This window comes from Drosophila yakuba, chromosome X (genome assembly GCF_016746365.2).
Source record: "Drosophila yakuba strain Tai18E2 chromosome X, Prin_Dyak_Tai18E2_2.1, whole genome shotgun sequence".
In the NCBI taxonomy this organism is placed as follows: Eukaryota; Metazoa; Arthropoda; class Insecta; order Diptera; family Drosophilidae; genus Drosophila; species Drosophila yakuba.
This window is the reverse complement of record NC_052526.2, coordinates 1,733,494-1,754,584: the sequence shown is the minus strand read 5'-3', so window position 1 is coordinate 1,754,584 and position 21,091 is coordinate 1,733,494. Positions and strand designations below refer to the sequence as shown.

The 21,091-nt window shown below is 44.4% G+C and overlaps 1 protein-coding gene across 6 annotated transcripts in view; it reads left to right on the top strand.

Moving 5' to 3' along the window:
* The window catches only part of LOC6523966 (teneurin-a), a 139,370-nt gene that overhangs the window by 107,530 nt on the left and 10,749 nt on the right, over positions 1–21,091 (top strand). For all 6 annotated transcript variants that reach the window (XM_015189921.3, XM_015189919.3, XM_039376911.2 and 3 more), the window contains 5 exons: positions 9,746–9,865; positions 13,541–13,708; positions 14,023–14,215; positions 14,861–16,245; positions 18,724–19,292. In XM_015189921.3, the coding sequence (XP_015045407.1) occupies positions 9,746–9,865; positions 13,541–13,708; positions 14,023–14,215; positions 14,861–16,245; positions 18,724–19,292 (2,435 nt within the window). The remainder of the gene's footprint in view (positions 1–9,745; positions 9,866–13,540; positions 13,709–14,022; positions 14,216–14,860; positions 16,246–18,723; positions 19,293–21,091) is intronic.

The window sequence follows — 21,091 nt, the reverse complement described above, 5'->3', positions numbered from 1 at the left end:
AAAAGGGATAAAATGGAGCCAGGAAGGGCGCTTTAAAAAAGGGGGTTAAGTGTGAGCTTGGCTAAGGAAAAACCCCCGACTTTCCTTCTCGTTCTCGTTTTCTTGCTGTCCCAACTGACTGACGGCCTGTTTAGGTGTGGCTAGTTGCCCGCTTAAGTGGTTTACCCCCCGTCCACCAGTTCTCCACCGTATTTTCCACGCCAACCCCCTTGGAAAAATCCCCAACCCCCCCGCCGCCCACCATGCACTGTTGTGTATGCAAATCAAGTTGTCTGCGTCGGGCTGAAGCTAAACTGATTAGTGTCAACTTGCTGGCAGTCATCAAGTGGCTACTGGAGAAAGTCGCTGGATTATTGTGGGTGGTGTGGGGTGGTGCAGGGTTGTCGCCTACAGAGTTCCTGGGGTGGCAACCCCTTTTTCCGCCGCTTTCTAAGCTCTGTCTTTTGCGGTTCCCGCTGGCTGTCAAGTGTCGTAAGCGTTTGATCCTTGATCTTGTGCTCTAGAAGAGGGGAATGCTGTTGCTGCCGAGGATATAGAAATGTATATACAAATGGGTTAGATGGCTGCACTGCCAACTTTCCGGTAGATCTTGTATTATTACATATTCATAATGATCATATTCATTCATCAAATAAATAAACGATTGTTTTGAGTCCGTGAAAACTTCACCTGCAAAATGATCTCACATTTCACGAGTTTTTCTCGTTTGCTGTATGTTTTCCTTTTTTTCCCTTCAAGCTGCATAGACTTATGGAAGGAAATACATCCTGAATATGGGGCACATACATACATTTATGTGCCACATGTGCCTGTGCCACGCATCCGAATGCAGATGTAGTGTATACTCGTATATAACTTAAAAAGGCGCCAGTCCGAATGTTTTCACAGGTAGTTGGCGTTGTCCTTGTTGTGATTTTCTGGTCTTATCAACGAGGCTATTGCCTGGACTATAGCTTTACCGGAATTGTTATTCTTGCTGTTGCTGTGGTGGTGGTGGTGGTGCTGCTGCTCTTATCGCCATCCGTTTGCTCAGAGGGTAAAAAACGAGAACAAAAAAAAGTAAAAAACACTTTAGAAAAAAAGGGAGGAGGAATTCACAGCGTACAAGTTGCACATAAACCAAAATTAATACCCATATAAGTTACAAACAGTTTGAGTACGAGGTGTATGTGATAGTGGAGAAATGTAAAAAGCTGCACGAATACACGGATACGGATAAGAGAAAGGATAGTTAGCCCGCTTTCAGCCAACAGCCTTTTTCAGTCAGTGTGTGTGGCCAATAGAAATGGCCAAAACACAACTGGCCAAACGAAAAGGCCGCGTCGTAAAAACGCCATGAAAATAAAGTGAATATCTGGAAGGAAAGATTAAATTCGAACATTGAATGCACTTCAGGTGGTTTTAAAAGACTTTAAGGATTGTTCAAGTGGTTTAAAACAAGTGAAAAATAATCAAGTAGCATTTAAATGAATCATTTGCTTTTTTGATGTGTGTACCAACACATAATGCGGTATTTAAATAATACACAATATTCCGACAATTATTCGGACTTTCTGCGATTTATTCCAATTAATGATATATTTTTTGATATAAAACATTTAAGATCAGTATTGCCGGATTACCCGTACAAGGGTAATACTTTTCGCAGAACTTTTCTGTCAACCGGTTTCCTTGGCAGAATATTTCTGCAATATTCTCATATATGCAACATATATATATTCTTATAAGCCCTATATGTATACATCGCTTGATCGCTGCCAACTTTATGCCAAAGTCCATATATCCAAGAGTCCCCCCACTACCATTCGGTTTTTTCTCTCGAGCGATTTGTACTTTTTTCCGCCTTTTTTTGTTTTTGGCATCCAGCGAGAAAGGGAAAATGTTGGGAAAAAGCGACGAGAAATTCGCGGAATTTTCGCTGCAGTCGCACAAAAAAATGTGTGGAGAAAAAAGCAAATATGTCGACGGGGCCAAAAGGGGAACATTGGGGATAGTAGTTCGCCATAGTTATGGTCTGCGGTCGACGGCTTCTGCAATCCGTGGCCGTGGTCCGTATCCATATCGGTGTATCCATATCGCATATCCTACATCCCATGTTCTGCCAGCCAGTGGTTGTGTGTGTGTGTGTGTGTGTGTGAGTGTATGTGTGTGCACTCAATATAATTTAATATTTTTCGATAGCAACAACGGCAGCTGAAAGTAATTACTTTTATGTGAGATTAGATATATTTATGTGTTTGTTGCTGGGCAAGCGACCAGTATAAAGCCAGTTGCAGTTGCAGTTGCTGCTCCACGGTCGCTAATTCGACATCAGCACAAAATTTTTAATGGCCTGCGGCAGAGTGGCGGAGTGGTGGAGTAGAAACCCCCAACCTCCAACGCCCATGGTCGGTCATAAGTTTCCATTGAGTGGGTGGATGGGTTGGTGAGCTTACATTTTTGTTATTGTTATTCTTTTGACGGTCGTCGTGCGGCGCATTTAAGTGAAGTGCAAACTGCAGAGCTACAAAACTGGATTTCGTGCCACTTTGGCTGAAAAATGGGCGGTTGTTGTACGGACAGACCACTGTAATGGCTTCATATAACTATAAAATGTATAAGCCGTGTGCCATTGTAGCGGCGACATGAGAAATGAGTGGGCGGTAGCGGCTGGTGGCTGGTGGCTGATGGCTGGTGGTTGCATGCGGCCTTTGCGGCAAAAGTTGATGAAAACTGTTTTGATTGCGGTATAAAATGAAGGCGATCCAGCGAATGCACTGCGCCCACCAAGATCCCGAATGATTATAAGCGGAAATGGAATGAATGCATAGGCATAGGCATCGAAAGGAGTTGCAGGCGATTCTTGGAAATATTTTATTAGTCTCGAAAGCGAGTTTTTTGTACAGAGCGAGAAAATGGTTTTAAAAACTTGACAGCTTTTAAAACTCAAACTTCTATTAATTCATTTCAAGTGTGATAGTTTCAGTAATACTTCCAGATAATGTTACCATTATCCTTGCTCACATTTTTGGAGTGAAAGAGCACCTAAGTGAGCGCTTTTCCCAACCCTTTTTAGTTTAACTTGCCAGCGCTTTTTTCGAAAAACATTCGATCCATTTCCATTGCATTGCCTTTAAAGCCAGGTGGCAAAAGGTGCCAAGTGTAATCTTCTTAGGGACAAAAGTGTCATGCATCCACTGCTCCGCTTGTCCTCGGTATTTCCCTACCTCCGCACCCCCTTCGATTTTCCCAGTGACCAGGGAATTTCCCAGTGAAATGCTGCCAAATGAAATTTGTTTTGTGTGCATCAAATTGAACAGCCAAAATGTGGAAAGCGTAGATATGCTCTTTCGGCATCCACCTATGTGTGTGTGTGTGTGTGCACGAATTTTCCTCGTGCGTCTGTGTTGGTGAGCTGGCAGCATTAGCCGCCAGGTGGCGCCAGCTAATCTGTAATGAAAAACTGAACGAAACGGAATGGAAGGAAAAACCCCGAAACTAAATGGAAATGTTGGAGCCAATGAATGGCATTTTATGCAGGCGTGTTTTCCCAAGCACCCACCACCCGTCACCCGGTCACACCACCCCACCCCCCTAATTTTGCCAGTTGCTTACTTAAAGCGACGACACATGGCATGGCATTTACATATCGTCTCTATCTTGGACTTATGCCAGTTTCCCCCCTTAGTTTTCCCCCCTGTTTACCCGCGTTTCCCCGCTGTTTGTGTGCAGCTTTTATGCAAATTTACAAAGTGCAAATTACACGCTACTAAAGGTTTTCTTTGCTCTCCTATCGGACGGTGTGTGTGTGTGTTGGTAAATGGCAAACTTAAAAATGCTATTCAAACTTTTTTCTATACACGCCTCTGTCTTTGTGTGTGTGTGTGTGTGCCCGAGTGTGAGTTGTTTGTTGTGTCCCTATTTCAGCTTCAACTCTCCACTCCACTCCGCATACCTCGTCACACACACTCCTCGCAATTTGGCGTAGAATCGCCCTGCAGCTGCTATTTATTTATAATGTGTACGGAATTTCCGTAGCTTTCATCTTCGCTTTCATCTGTACGATGTAGGAAATGTAAGTGTAATCAGTTTCGGTATCAATTAAACAAGGAAATTGTTTTAATTCAACAGAGAAAGTCCAATTGAAATATTAAAAATAATTTTATAAATATTATAAAATATTGCACAAATCCAAACTTGTACAGTTTATGATTAGAAAACAATGCATTACTTAAAACTTTTGTTTTAACGAAAGGAAAGAGCGATTGTTACGAGTCCCATTGTTTGTGGGTTTCTTGCCTAAGCAACTCCTCTTATTAACCCCTTTTTTTTGTAGCTCGCTACTTTCTTCGCTTTTCGCTTTCGTCCTTTTCTTTGCTGTAATGAAAAAGATGCAAGATGCAAACAGAGGCGAGCAAAAGAAATGTGCGAAAGTGCAGGAAACATTTCATCAGGCAAGCCAAACACACACACAAACACACAGAGGCACACAAACGCCTCCTTAGCCCCTCGGTGGCCATGGAAATGGGTCTCATCTCTCTGGCATCGCGCTACATAAAGTACATTTATCGTGGTTACAAAAGCGTAAAAGAAAAGTGCGGCCCAGGGTTTTCCCACTGAAAAATGTTTCAAAAACTGTTTCAGGCTAAATGAACATAAAGCGGAGGAGCCACCAACCACCTCCAGCACCACCTCCTGAGCCACCGATAGAATGAACCGAAATACCACCTCTACCATCACCACCACCAGCTCCTTGAATAACCACCCAGCAAACCTAACCTAACCGAACCGAATCGCCTGCAGTCCTGGCTTTGTTTCTTTTGCCAGCTTCCTCAAAGCTGCATCCTCGTGGGCGTCATGAAAATAAAGCCAAATTAAAATTATATCCTTTTTCTCTCGGTGTGTGTGTGTGTGTATGTGTGTGTGTGTGTGGGTGAGTGTGCGTTTGTGTGTGGAGTGCGAATGTCCTTTTGTATGCACAAAAGTCAACTAAGTCGTGCTCAATTTTTATGATGGCAAGACGACGCTGCCGTCGCCACTTTGTGTGCCGTGGTAAGCCAAGTTAGCAAAAGGTGGGGGCCAAGAGCATGGGGGGTCGTCGAGGGGGGGGGGGGGGGTGGACGGTGCAAATGAATGGCAGCCTGCCGCTTTATGAATGGCCACAAAAAAACCATCCCAGCTACCCATCTACCCATTCTGAAACTCTTGCTGTCTGGCATCGTTTTCCCGCCCGCACTCCACACTACTCCGCCTTTCGGGCACAAAAAGGCACACAAAAAATGGCAAAAAGAAAAGAAATTAAATGCACTTCCTTTATGCGCGGGCTTCTCATATTTTCCAGCCCGACTTTCCTTGCCCGCCGCCCGGGCTTTCACCATTTTCCACCACCTCGCGTCCACACAATGCGCTAATAATGGAAGTGCACTTTTGACACAAAAGGTGCAGTGGCGACAATGCCGGCTCCTGGTTTTTGGTCCTTTCTAGCTTTCTAGGATACCCATACTCATACCCCCTCTCCAGTTTTGCTTCTATTGCTTATTCGCTGCAAGGGCGATTAGTCGATGGGTGGTGGGCGGAAAAGAAGGATGTGTGTGGGGGGAAATGGGGTAAAATTGGGTAAAAGGCAGTGCAAAGGGCGCGCATCTTTTGAGATTAGAACATTTTTGTGGCATTGCTTTCACTTCAACGGAGAAGATTGCTTCTCCTACATATACATACATACATACTCACATATATACCGCCGATCTCTTTCAGTCTGGCTTATCCATTTCCTTTGCGCTGGCTAAATGCCTTTATTGCCTCATAATTTTGAGTGGCTTTTACTGATAATGATGATTATGCTTAGCTGATTGAAAAGATTGAAAAAGAAGGCGGCGGGTTCAAGAACATGTCAATAAACTCGCTGAGTCACCGGCTTACGGCTTACGAAGCTTTCAAAATTTCTGGCACTAATGCTTAAAGTTTTCACTATAACAGTCTTGGAACTAAAATATATTGAATAGCTTCTATTCTATTCTAACTAATTAACTCCAGTACTTTTGATCTTTGGATATTTTTACAAATTCAATTAAAAAGAAGAAAAAGAGAAACACAGGGAAATTCATTGTATCGCTTCTTAGCAAACAAAGTTCCTAGTGCAAAGTGTTGTGCGTATACGTATTGTGAGTCCTTGAGGCGACGGCTGAGGCGTTTTACCACAACCCCTTCCGTTTTCTTCCACTAAGTGCAGCATTTCCATTTCGATGGTAACAAAATCAAAGTGAAAACTGTTCTCATAACCAAATCAAACCGAATTGAATTGAATGAAATGGCAGCAAGAAGACGACAACGAAACGCAAGGAAAGCAGGGCAGGGAAGAGCAAACAAAACGAAATGTGCTGAAGACATTCAAGTGTCGGTGGCGTATGGGTGATTTACCTGGCCAGCAGTAGAAGCAGTCGTAGGAGCAGGCCAAAAAGGTTCCTTCTTGGCTACAGCAGTGCAAATAAATCAAATAAATAATAAATGAAACGAAACGAATCAAATGCGGAATAAAAATCAATGGCACTCACCACTTCAATGACTCGGAATACACACACACACATATATATATTATAAATGTATAATATATATATATATATAATATATATATATACATATATATATATATATATATACAGATGTATATGTATATGTATATGTATATATATATACAGATGCCCACCCAACGAGCACACACACATGTGGCATACGAAAGTGTACTTATACCTGTGCAATTTGCTATTCGGCTTGATTTCAAATAAAATGTTGCTTCATTGCATCGAATTGTGGCAGAAAAATGAAATTGTGGGTAAAATACCGTTGCTAAATCGCCCACTTTTGCTGGGGGGCAGGGGGGCTGGAATAGGCGTGGCACACGCACACACACACACAAGCATGAGCTTGTTGGGCATGACTTTTGAGCACGGAACCTCGGACTTTGGTCAATTGCAATTAGAAGTCAGTGGAGAAGTGCGCTGCTCTCCAAGAATTCCAATGGGCCTTCGCCTCCTTAGCCACAAACCCCCCTCCCCCCTTTGCCGACTCCCTGGCGACCTTTGGCGCACCCCCTGGTGGAAACTCCCCCAACCCAACCTCCCCCGCTCTCTTTTCATTCCTAATAAAAATGCTGCCCAGTTGCATAAAACTCTGACCCAAATACTGAACATTATGTGTTTATGTCTGTTAAAAGTAGAAAGCAGTGTGGTGCAGGGGGCGGTGCGGGGTGTAGCGGAAAAAGATGAGGGGGCGGCGGGAACAACAGTAAAAAGGGGGTGGGGGGGTGGTCTGAGAAATTGCAACACTTGAAAACTTGAAAATGTTTTCGAGAACTTGCGCTGCTGGCACAAAAGTTAAAAGAGGCCAACTGCAGTCCTCGGACTCTGGAAATGGAGTGGCATAGGGGGCGTGGGAAGGGGGTAGAAGGGGGAGGCTGCACCTGATGACGGGCGGGACAGGACGCCCCCTGGAAAACCCCTCGCAAAACCCCCCACTCTGCAGCAGTAATTAGTGCAAACAATTGCACTCGTTTCCGATATCCTTGGTAACTTTCCCAAAAAAGAAAACCAAAAATTGAACAAAAAAATTGAAAAAAAAATGCAAAAAGGAAACCCCCATTCGGCGTACGCCCCTGCCTTTTCAGCCTCACTGCGGCATTTTGTTTCAAGGGGCGTCTGCTGGCTGCTCTGAAGAACCAGCTCAGAAGAATTTGTATATACATACATGCTTATATATATAAATATATATATGTGTAAGGACAGAAGGGACCGCTGCTGTACTCCATTTATTGGAAATATAAAGCATATTTTGTGCGCTCTTTTGTCATAATAAATTGGCAAACTTGAAATCGGATATCGGTGCACGACCCCCACCGTCTTTTCGAAGAAAGTGACAAAGAAATCGGGTTGCCATAGTTTCTTCTCATTAAATGGAAATGTAAATGGAAATGAGAATGAGAATGATTTTGGGCCGCGCAGCTGCGTCCCTTATCAATAGATAGATGGAAAGAAAAGAAGGGGGCTTCGTGGAGGGTTAAACACTGCCAGAGGACACTGCAAGGGCAACTGACTGGTTTGCATTTCGAACCCGTGGAAAGTATCGCATTTCGAAGCCGAACGCCAATCGATTTTCGTTATCGGGTCAAATGTTTTCTTGATTTCCTACCGCTTTTGGGCCCTTTTGTGTTTTGTTGGTTTCACTTTCGTTGTCTTTTTAGTTGATCGTTTTTTGGCCTGGTTAGTCGTTAGTCGCATTTATCGAATATCGTTGAGAATCGCAGCAATTGCGATATTATATTATGAAATCAATTTTAAAATAGTTTTTTCTCTAATAATAATTATTGTTAATTATTGCATGCATTTTGTTGAATGCGTTTGGCGGTGCTGAAATCGGTGGGGAAAGTTATCGATAGACTTTAGGCAGTTGTTAAGCAAAGTAACTATGGCACATAAATGCCAATGATTTAAAAATTGTATTACCAATTAAAGGGTATGTTTCCAACGATCTTATATATACTTCACATGTTTTCGCAACAATGTTAATTAATTTTAATACCTTTTCACGCTTGACTTTCCAAAAGGAAACTGAGGCCAAAATTCCTTCGATAACATTCACCCACCGATCGATAGACCCACCGATCAATCGTTGCACTCACCCTACATTCCTTACATTTGGTCGCAGCTTCAATTCAATACCGAACCCAACTTCAAAACTTGAAACTTCCCATTAACTCAGTGAGAAATGTTAAAGGATTCGATATATATTGGCATTCCAAAGTCGGGTCTTGAATATACCCCTCATCCGCCATTTCACCTCACATTTTCCCCATCATCCAAGCCAAGCTGCGTGCCAAATACCATTTGCACTTGCAACCCGGGAAAAGTAGGAAAATGAGGAAAATCCATCTCCACTTCCCCTGCTCTTCCCCCGCTCTCTTCTTTTTCCGTATTTCCGTAGCTCATTGTTGGACATTCATTCGATTCATTCCACACACTCGAAGATACACATTCCCACCCAGTTCCAATAATTGAATTACCCAAAGCCAGGAAAACACTTTGAGATTGTCCCGCAAAGAATTTCCCAGAACACCAGAAACACACACTCGCTCACCAAAGATATAGACACACTGCAGTCGCAGATATATATACAAATATACAAAAGATACAGGATTCAGATACAAAGTAGAAAACGCATTCCTGGCGACAGAATTCTTACAAACTCATCCCATTACATTCTCATTCTCCGTCTCGCTCGCTCGTTCTTTTCGTCTCTCTCTATCTTTATACATACAATCCTAGTTGAAATACAAATACTTATACATATGCATACGAAACATAGCTATATTACATATATATTATATATATATATTTATATAAATATTTCCTCAAATTATTGCATAACAATTTTCAGTTTGTCCTTAGAGCCAAGTGCTGAGAAAACAATCGGGTCTCAGTTTTCAGTTTTCCCATTCCATCAATACAGACAATTGCTCTTCACCTTTTCAAAACGTATGATTTCAACCACAAAACTAAATTAGATACAAACGCAAAATAAAAGCAAAGCAAAGCAAAAAAAGAAAAGAAACGAAAGAAAAAGATTAAACAAAAGCAAAAGCTCCGAACGCAAATTTGCCAAGTAACTAACATATATATTTTTGTCTTTTGCAATAATCCCAATTACCACCAAATCAAAAACCACAACCCATCAAAATTCGACGTGGATTCTCCCCTGGATTTGGATAACAAAACAGCCGTGTGTCCGTAATGCGGGGCCAGGTGATCACTCCCCAAGGACTCGGAATCGTTGGCATTCGGGTCTCGGTGGATCGCGATTCCCGATTTGGATTCACCCTAACTCGTCAAGGAGGCTGGTGAGTAGTAATCCCCATATTTACTTTAGTTATTCGCTATCTTGAAATGCTCTCTATAAAGCTGAAAATACATTACATTCGCTGAAATGTACTTTCGATTAATAATCCCCTCCTCCGATGCTCCACTGTACTGTATTGTGTGCTTGTGTGGGGCAAATGCAAATTACTTACGTATGGATAAGTTGCTCCATCGGGGGTAGCTTTTTTCGTTGATTACATTCTGCTAATGGAATCCGCCGCTGCCGATGGCCAGAAGCACAGTTGCGCAGTCCAAAATAAAGGCCACCAAAATATGAAAAAGAAATGTGAGAATATAGAAGGTGAAGATGCGCCAGCGAGGGCAAGTTATCATATTTTTAATTAAATCTCTCGCTTTGATGTGCGGCCAACTTCTGCGAGGTCCTTCGTCTGTCACCAGGTCCTTGAAGGTTACACAAGTGGTTAGCATAATTAGAGCAGACAGGCCACAATTGGCCAAAAGCCGCACGAGTGGCTCAGTGGTTCAGTTTCTTGTCTTTGGCAAGGGATACACGAGAGGCAAATTGGGATGGATGGACATTAGTTTCAATTATTTGACATTTCATTCAAATTGCTTTTTAAGCACAAATGCTCGGAGAACTTTTGCTCTAATTGAGCCTATCAAAGATGCAAGGACGGCACCAAAATCTGAATCAAAATCGGAATCAGAGTCAGAATATTTTCTCAACTGTGAATGGATGGCAAAATTGGGAGGGAAAGTGCTGGCAATCCAATATATCTAATATAAATATTTTTGCAGTTGTTTTTCTTTTTTTTGTAAAAAGGATTTCCGTTTGCTGCCATCAGCAACATTGTTTGCTGTCCTTGTTGTTTTGCCATTTTCTTTTTCTCTATGTGTGTGTGTGTTGGCCAATTTAAATAAACATTTCGCACCCGACTCTGTCTGATTTTATTATGGCCAAGCGTAGAAACACAAACAAAATCTGTGCAGCAGACAGACAAAACTTCGACTGTCTGATGATTATTTGTGTTTACTTCCCACACACACACACACATACACATACACATACTCCCGCTTTGTTTATTTCAATCTCGCACACACTCGCACATTAGCCTAGACAAATATGCAGGTGTATAGCATAGCATATCTTTGTGGGCCATGTGCCGAGCATTGAAAATAAAAAGGAAACGAGTCTTTTGCCCAACTGTTGTCCTGTGTGTGAGCTTGTGTGTGGTGGCCATAATTTCTCATTAGGCCAATGGCCAAGTAATCGATATGTTGCATGTTGCTGCCGAATGTCGCAACTGCAACTACTTGCTGGGCCACAAAAAGAGGTCCTGGCCCGGCATAAATTCCACAGCTCTTATTTATGCATTTTTATGATGACAATATGTGTGTTGTTGTTTATTATTTTTGGTTGTTTTGGTCCTTTAAGGAGTCTTTAAAAATGTCCTTGCTCTCTGCCTCGCCATAATTCCTGTTTATGTTCGCCTTATGTTTACCTTTTTCTTTATACACTGCCCGCCAGCAAACTAGTACTTTTTTTTCGGCTTACTTTTAACTGGTTTTCGCCAAATGCCATTGAATTGCTTTAAAGGTCGCAATATTGATAGAGTATTTAATGAGTTATTTGGTATTAAAAAAGTGTTTTGAAACCCTTTTTCGCTGTGTACCTAAATAGGAGTTATTTTGCTGAATTCATTTTGGTTTATGGCATGCCTTCTGCAGCTGAAAATGCTGAAAGTGCTGTAGCTACTGCTGCTGCTGTTGCTAATGCTGCTGCTGTGCCATGTTATGCGGCCCAATAAGCAACAGTGTGTTGTTAGCGGGTAGCCGCCCCCTCATTTTCCGCCCAGTCACTCGCTGGCTTTCCCGGGATTTTCACACACACACATACATATGTGTGTGTCCTGTTACTTTTGGACTCAGATTGTTGTAGCTGGTTCTTGGTTCTTCCTGGCTCTGTTCTGTTGCAGGATTTTATGGTTTTGTATTTATAATGTTTATTTCAATTCTATGCTTTTATTAGCTACCCCGCACACACTCGCTCGCATTTTCCGCTTTCCTTTCGGACTTGGACCGACTTGGCTCTTTTCTCTGTTGCTCTTTTGGCCGCCACCATTTGTTGTCCTGCTTAATTTTTTTTCATTTTTTATTATGTTTTTTTCTACTGCTGCTTTAGTTGTTCTTGCTCTGGCTGGCTGGCTGACATGCATTGTTGGTTGTTGTTGTCATAGTAATAAAGGTAATAAAAGTCATTATATTGTGCTGCAGGGGATTATTGCTGGCATTTTTTATTGCATAAGTATTATTAGAGCTGGCCCAGTGAAACGTATGTCCTTATGCCTGTGAGCAAGTGTGTGTGGGTGTTGGTATATGTTTTTGGGTTGTTGCCTCCGCCTAATGCTACACCACCCTCAAAAACCACCCGCCGCACCACTTTCCACTACTCGCACTTCTCCGGATTTTCGCTCTGCTCGTGCTCATAAAATCCAATTCAATTACAAATAAATAAATGCAATGCCGCCACAACAGACTTTGGCTTCATACACATGCGGACCACATAATAGGTCCAGCAGTAAGTGGGCGCAAAATGAGAAGTTCTAGTAGTCTTCAGTTTAAGTAAGAAGTAAAAATCTATCAAAAATTTAAATATTGAAAAGGGAGCTCCGTAATATGTGCACTTTAATCCCGTTTACACCAAATTGCATATGCACATGTGTACCTACTTTATGCAAGCCATAAAAGCAGCCAAAAAACAAACAGTTGCAGCGACAAAAACAGTGAAATTAAATTAGCAAAAATTGTAACCAATTTCACCAAATGCCCTTTTATATTTGTAGTGTTTTTTCCGCTATTTTTTTTTTCTTTTTGTAACCACTTTATTTTTAATGAAATGCATGTCCTTGTTTATGGACATGTTTATGGGGCAGCTTTGGTCGCGTTGTTTACGAGGCAATTCAATTGAATGTTTTGTCATTTGATTCGGCGAAAATGCGGCTGGGGCATTGAAACATTTTCCAGATGCAGGCCATCGCACTCATATATTTGCTATCTGTATGCTATCTCTGTTGCGCGCACAAAACACAATTAAAAATCGCATTAATTAAATATTTCAAAAGTAAAAGTTTTTGCCATTTCTTGAGTTTCCAACGCAACTTGGCTTTATAGGTCCTTTCCGAGCTTTTTCGAGCTCCTGCTCCTGGATTTTCTCACCCCCCCCAGTTTCGTTTTTTACCCCGCTGTTGTTGTTCTGTCCCTTTGTTTTCCAACATCTTCGTCCTCTTGGCAGAAGAAGTTTGTGCAACTTTTCCGTAGCTGCAATGCGAATTTTCTCTTGTAATAATGGCGGCGGCTCGCAATCGCCATCATTATATTTAATGCGACTAACGCATGATAAGGGAACAGAAGGGGGGAATGGGAGGTGCATGGATGGATCTTAACTTGTGCTCTTCTCTATACCTTCTGCAGCATCCAAAGTTTTTCAATTACCCACAAACAATTGAGGTATTATCGGGGCTCCACCTTGGCTCTCTGACTGGCTGTCTGGCTGCCTGGCATTAGGTTGCGGGGCAGAATCTCGCGCAATTCCCTTCGCTTCAAGTTCATTAAAATATTAATTTGCATGTTTTCCAGCAACTTTTGCACTAATTTCGTATTCCATTTCATATTTCTCATGCCCTCTCTACTTGCAGGTTCGATGTGCTGGTGAATGGCGGCGGAGCGGTGACCTTGCAGTTCCAGCGCTCCCCCTTCCGACCTCTGACTCGCACCGTCTTTGTGCCCTGGAACAGGATCGTGGTCCTTCCGCCGGTGCAAATGCAGCTCAGCGACGACGACGAGACGACCAGCAGGAATATCAAGTGAGTTTTTCCAGTTCCTGAAAATAACCTGCTGCTTGTCTGCAATTCAAATAGTCTTAATCTCATCACCTGAAACTCAAAAATAAAACATTAATCGCTGGAATATGGTGTAATAATCTGCAAACCCTTTTATTAAGCCACTTTTAGCATTTAGCATTTATTTGTTAACGCTTTAACGTATTTATTTCAGGTAAAACATTTAGTTACATAATGATAATAATACCATTGTCCTAATAATTAAACTAATTAACTTTGAAAAAACATTGTAATAGTTTTGAAAATATCCCGGCTAATACATATGCTTCTACTTCCAGGGTCTCTCCGCTGAATCCCGCCCTGACGTTCCTCAACTCGATCCACTACCACACGGCGGACGAGGCCAACGATGCCAGCAAGGTGTGCATGGATCACGACCACGAGAAGCTGCGGCCCCAGCTGATCAGCACCTGGATGCCCAACGGAGTGGGCGCCATGCCCGGCAAAAGGGTCATCTTTGCCGAGACTCAGGTGGGTGGTTGGTGGTGGTGGGAGTACCCCTCATTTACCATTTATAGAAGTACTTTAGCGTGGCGCGTCCCTAATGCCATTCCTAATTAGCAGTCCGGGCAGCAGATGCTGGACGCAGCGCAGTTTTAATTAATTTAAAGTTTGCCTTAATGACATTATAACTTTGCATTAGCCCGCTGAAAATGGAGGGGGAGCTGCTGGAGGTGATGGCACTGGTGGCAGTGGTGGCCATGATGTTGCTGGGTGCCTTTGGGTGAAAGGGCCAGTGAGGTGGACATTAATTCTGGCCGAGAGCGTGGGAGTCCTCCTCGAAGGTCTGGCTCTCGTCGGATGCGTAATGCGTTTAATTGCAGCACTCGAACCTGTCCAGCTGCGGTCACCAGCAGACACTCGGTCACTCGCCTCCGCTTCCCCCCCTCCCCTCACTCTGGGCCTTAGTTAGTTACATCAGAGGGCAATTTGGCCAGGTCTAGGTAAAGTTTTTAACAACCCCCCTACGCCCCGTTAACTGTCACCAAAAGGGGGATAAAAGAAGAAGTGACTAGGATCTTGGAAACAACAAGAAACTAAGCCAATCATTTGACTTAAACCACTGATGGCTATTTTGAAGAGTGCTAACCCAGTGCTTCTGCTCTCCATTCACAGATCGTGCAAGAATCCATCCAGATTCCGGGCTCGGACCTCCACCTGACCTACCAATCCTCCCAGGCCAGTGGCTATCTGAGCATTGTGCGCATGCGCCTTACCGGCGAAACGATACCGCCCACTCTGACCCATGTGCATGTGGGCGTGGAGATCGAGGGCGCCCTCCATGTGAAGACCTACGAGGCGGATCCCAGCTTGGTGCACACATTCGCGTGGAACAAGCGCAATGTCTATCGGCAGAAGGTGTACGGCGTGACTGTGGCCCGGATTTCGGTGGGCTATCAGCACAGCACCTGCCAGTCGCCCGTTTGGATTGCCCAGACGGCCAAGTTGCAGGGCTACGATGTGGATATATCCGATATCGGCGGTTGGGGACTGGACATTCACCACCACTACAACTTCCACGAGGGCATACTGCAGAAGGGCGACGGAAGTACGCTGCACATGAAGGAATACCCGCGTACCGTCAAGGTGGTGATGGGCACCGGTCTGCAGCGACCACTCACCTGTCCGGACTACTGCAATGGTGTGGCCAAGGATGCCAAGCTGCTGACGCCCATCGCCCTGGCCACCGGGCCCGATGGCAGTCTCTATGTGGGCGACTTCAATCTGGTGCGCCGCATCACGCCCGACGGCAAGGTGTACACCATTCTGCAATTGAGCGCCACCCAGGTGTCGTATCAGTATTACCTGGCCGTTTCGCCGGCCGATGGCCATCTGTATATATCGGATCCGGAGAGGCATCAGATCCTGCGACTCGTGCGACTGGAGAAGGTCAAGGATCCCAGCATCAACAGTGATCCCGTGGTGGGCAGTGGCCAGCGTTGCATTCCCGGTGACGAGGGCAACTGCGGCGATGGTGGACCTGCCCTGTTGGCCCGCCTTTCGCATCCCAAGGGCCTGGCTATCGCAGCCGATCGCACCATGTACATTGCCGATGGCACCAACATCCGAGCCGTCGATCCCAAGGGCGTCATACACACGCTGATCGGCCATCATGGACATCACAATCACTGGAGTCCGGCTCCCTGCAGCGGCACCCTGATGGCCAATCAGGCGCAGTTGCAATGGCCCACCGGCCTGGCCCTGAGTCCATTGGACGGATCCCTGCACTTCATCGACGATCGCCTCGTACTGCGTCTCACCTCGGACATGAAGATCCGCGTGGTGGCCGGCACACCGCTGCACTGCAGCAATGGCGCTCAGGATGGCCGTGTGAACAAGACGGGAGCGGACAATGTCCTCGGCACCGTCCTTGCCATGGCCTTCTCGCCCTTCGGCAATCTCTACATTGCGGACAGCGATTCCAGGCGGGTCAATTCCATTCGCGTGGTGGACACGGCCGGCAATATGCGATACTTTGCCGGAAAACAGGAGGGCACGGGGTGAGTAGATACTATCTCTCTGTTTGTATCTTTTATATGCGACATTCCCGCAGATAAAGTTGCATTTAAAGTCAAATATGTATCATATCTTTATGAGTTCCAAATAATAATTTGGGTGATCCGTTTAACCTTTACTATGGCAGCAATAGTTTGCTACTTTTAAGCATTTTGCGACATATATTTTACAATAATGGGAAACATAAATTATTCTCCATTAGGTTTTTATCCTAAATATAAAATATGTGTGCTGTTGCAAAGTTTAATAGCCAATAATTCACGCAGTTTTGAGTGCGCTTAGCTGGAAAATTATAATTCAAAAGGTTCCCAATTTGCTGTCATTGCAGGGGGTTCTGCATTATTTGCACTTTGGCGAGTTATCAAAGTGCACTGAAAATAAATAATTCCCAATAGCTAGCAGTGTGCCCGGGTGCTTGGGTACGTGTGCGCATAGATTTGTGTGGGTATGTTGTATGTGGCATATGTAGTTGGAATACCCAACTATTGCATTCTTAGTTGTTTTATGCCCTCAAATATTGACTGGCTACTGGGTCAACATTACAGGGAATTTGGTCAGCAGGCCGCTGGCCAAAAATCGAATGGAACGAACGAATCGAATGGGTGTGGATGGGGTAATTGGCATGCACGAAAATGGGTGGGTAGATTGACTCCGCTCGGACTTGTTTATGCGCATACTTGACCCAATTAACTGAGCTCCGGGCTATTTGCATATTGCCGAGCGATATCAGCCAATTTTTCAAAATGTCTACCAAACGACACACGGGACAAAACGCACACAGGACGAGGGAGCGAGATGGATGGCGGGATGGAGAGCGGGAAGGAGACAGGGGAAAGGAGAAATGATATTCGAGCGTAGAGTGGGGCATAAATAATAAAAATTCAGCAATAGCAGCACAAAATTGCCAATGCACCAAAACGGCCATAAATGTCAGGCCAACTAGGCAATACCCCCTAGTGTACTATATCCCCATCTCTCTCTCTCTCCCTCTCTCTCTCTCTCTCTCTCTCCCTCTCTCCTGCTTGGGCTCCCTTTCTATGCCATATAAATGCAATAGTACCGGTGCTTGCAAAAATATCCATCTCTCTCTCTGCTCTTTTGGCCATCCACAGGCATCCAGAGTCATGTTAACTTTATTTGACTTTATTAACCCATTTTGAAGGCATCGAAAACGGTGACCAGAAATTAATTGGAATTCTCACATTGGGGAATTTCATTGTCTGATTTTTCATTGCCCCAGTACACAACATACCATACATGTACATATGCATGTGTGCGTGTGTGCATACATGTGCTTCTATAAATGTGTTCGTGCTCCATAGGCACTAAAGCCATTTGCATTTTGTGCATTGATTAAAGCGGGGCAGAAAACGGAAACGGAAACAGCAGTCAATGAACTTAAATTCCTGACGCCAACGGAATAATGCCACGTTGCCAAGCGCAAAAGTACTACAGCGCAGTACTGTATAGTGTGCTAAAAATCTCCTTAGTGTTGGTCAGTTTCATTTGAGCATAAAGTACAAAACAAGCGGAATATAACTTTTTATGGCTGTGGTAAAAAAGAAGAAACAATTCCTTTAACAGATATGTAGAATATATGTATTCTAACATAATATCTATCCAAATACATAGCAATGCCATTGTAAGCATAATATTGCTCAACTTTATTCCCACTGAATTTTGTGGGATCATGTGAATGGCGTCAGGTGTCAGGGGGTTAAAGCGTAGATACGGGCGGCGGGCGATTGAAGTGGGCGTGGCCGGCAGACGTGGCAAAGTAATTAGCGGCCGTCGCGCCACAGACAGAAACTATAAATCAACTTTTCACTCGTTTTTTTTTTTTTGCGTTTTTGCGCTTCTTCCCCCGGCGTCTTTTGTGCAGAGCCATATCTTTCGAGAGGTAGCCAAGGAGGGGTTAAGAGCCCGAGGGGTAGCTAGCGGGTTGTCAAGGGTTAAGGGCGATGGGCTAGCTGGAATGGGGGCGGTCCGTGTCCGTGTCTGTTGCGTGGGCGTGGCTGTGATAAGCGGCACCCGGAGTTCGCTTTACTTTAGACTGTTTATCGAACAAACAATGTCATCATAAATATGCGTCCCGAGCAGCCAGAAAAGCAGGGGAAATCCTGCAGGAAGACCCGAAGAAAAGGGTGCGCCCAGAGATAGGGAAAATGAGGATGAGGCAGGAGTGAGTTGATGGCTCTCAACCCTTCGTAGTACTACATGAACCATATCTGCAGCACTAGCACACTGGAAGTTGGCCAGGAAAAGCCTTTAGTCGCTCAATTTGCTAAGAAGAATGGGCCCATATTCAGTTTGTTTTGTATAGATTATGTTGAAGGACATTATGGTTAATAGAACCTAAATGCAACTTATATCTATGCATGAAAAGTCTATTTTCTATCAACTACTTGCTGTCATATTTTCGCTGCACAACTAACATGAATTTTCCCCCTTTTCCCCCACAGATCTCAGACGTGCGACTGTGCGATTGGAGGCGGCAGCAATGGCAGCGCTGCCAACTCGGGAGTGGGCGGGGCCACCGGCGGCGCCTACTCGACGACCGTCAATCCAACGCGTCCGAATGGCGGCACCACGCCCACCACCCCGTCGGGCGGAAACGGAAGCGGAAATGGCAACGGTTCGTCGGCTACCTCGTCCGGTGGCTCAGCGGGTGGCTCCAACGGCGGCAGCGTCGGAGGAAGTGGAGCAAACGGTGGTGCCTGCATCTGTGCGGGCGGCATCGCCGTGTCCACCGGATCTGGATCGAACTCCGGCACCGGCAGCAACGGCGGCAGCGGCACTCTGGCCAGCATCGTGGGCAGCGGCGGTCTAATGTCCACCGGACCCACCACCACCACCACAGTGCTCCTGGGCGCCAAAACCACGGCGGCGGGCATTGGCGGCGGTGCGGCCACTTTGAACGACGACGGAACGCTCAGCAATGCGGAGACGCTGCTGTCCTCCAACGCTCGATTCCAGGCCATATCCGCCATCGCGGTGGCGCAGGATGGAGTCATCAATGTGGCTGATCAAGGTGAGTTCCGTTCATTTACTACAAATTTTATAAGAAGAAGTATCTGTGAATATCTCACAATATACATACATATATTCCATTTGGACCGATTCAAAACACATTATATTCATACATATATTTAGCTAAAGTGAAGATCTTGAGATTTGGGACTGTAGGAAAACAGGCATTTCAGTACAAAGTTCACATTACTTGCGATGCATTTTTAGCCGTATTCTGTGGGATTTTTTTTTCAAGGTTTCCCCCCAAAACATATTGCTTTTCCAGTATCCTGACAGAGGGGCCCAACAACTGTCATCTGATACAGCAAATTTGTCATCTTCCTTCGTTGTATTTTCCCGCACATGTGTGCGTAGCTTTCGAGTGTGTGTATGAGTGGGTGGGCCAGGCAATTTGCTTTTGTATTGCACACAGACTCGCCAACACAAACACAGCGGCATGGAAAATGGAACATTTCCTTTTGGCAAATTTTCTTCAACTAGCACTTCTTATTTCTGCCGTTCTTTGGCCATGTTATTGTGTTAACAAGCGGCAAAGGGAACGAAAATAACTGCTACTGGATGGCAGAGTATATCGAGTGTATCGCGTATATCGTATATCGTGTAACGCATAAAAAGAGAAAGGGAAATAAACAGAAAAATGCGGGAAAACCGGAAGTTGAATTTCGACATATTGCAAAACACAACCACAGCAAATACAATAATAATAATGACAGCAACAACAGCAACAACAGCGACGGAAATGGCAACAAAACTTGAACAATGAACAAGCTGCGTAGGAACAAGCAATTGTTGTAATTGGCCATTATGGCCAAAAGGGAATGGGAAGAGGGGGGCGGGGCCAAGGAGGGCATGCCAAAGAGGAAAGGAGCGAAACCAATTTCCGTTACCATTCGAACGACGACAAATTAGGACCCACTCTCAAACACACACTCACACACACACCCACTCACACACAAGCGCACTCACATTCTCTCAGGTAACTGAAGAAAAACCCAAAACAAAATGGCCGCCAATAAATTTTGAGGCAGAGGCAGGAAAATTGGGGAAAAGACGCACAGGGGAAAATTCTATGTCTTTCAAATGCTATTACTTTCAATAAAATGAATACACAAGTTATGAATGTAGCTATACTACAGTATTAAATATTTAAAATTGCCTTAAATTAAAATCATAAAACTTTGAAAGGCAGCTGAATGACATACTTTCTTTTTGCTTAAACTTTAACCTCAATGGTATTTTCTCAGTGTACAAATAGAGAGTCCTCCGGGGAAGCAAAAGCTCAAAAAAGCACGGAAGGTATAAATTTGAGTGCATTAGCAGAGCGTAATTTGATAAGACCCAAAACGTAATTAATAAATTTCCACAAAAGCAACGGGATGGGGGCTTCGGATGTGGAGTGGATGTGGATGTGGATGACGACTCCCCTAACGATGGACAAAAGGGTGGATTTTCGGTTTGGGTAGCATTGTGGGTGGCGTCGTTTCCTCTTTTTGGATTTCCTTCCTGGCGGACGCGACGGACGCGGATCATCATCAACTCGGTAACTCGGCGCTGAAATTAATGAAAAGGCTGGGCAAGAGTTGTAGCCGAAGCCGTGGAAAGCAAATCAATGGCCATAATTAATCAAGTTTTAGTCTGGCATTGGTGGTGGTATGGGTGGTGTGGGCTGGTGTGTGCACACGTGTGAGTGATTGCTGTGTGAGTGTGAAAAGCGAAAAAGTGAAAATCAATCTTATTACCTACGCGGCATTGAATTGGCAAAACTTTCCGCGTTTCGCGTCCTTCCTTCCAAAAAACGCG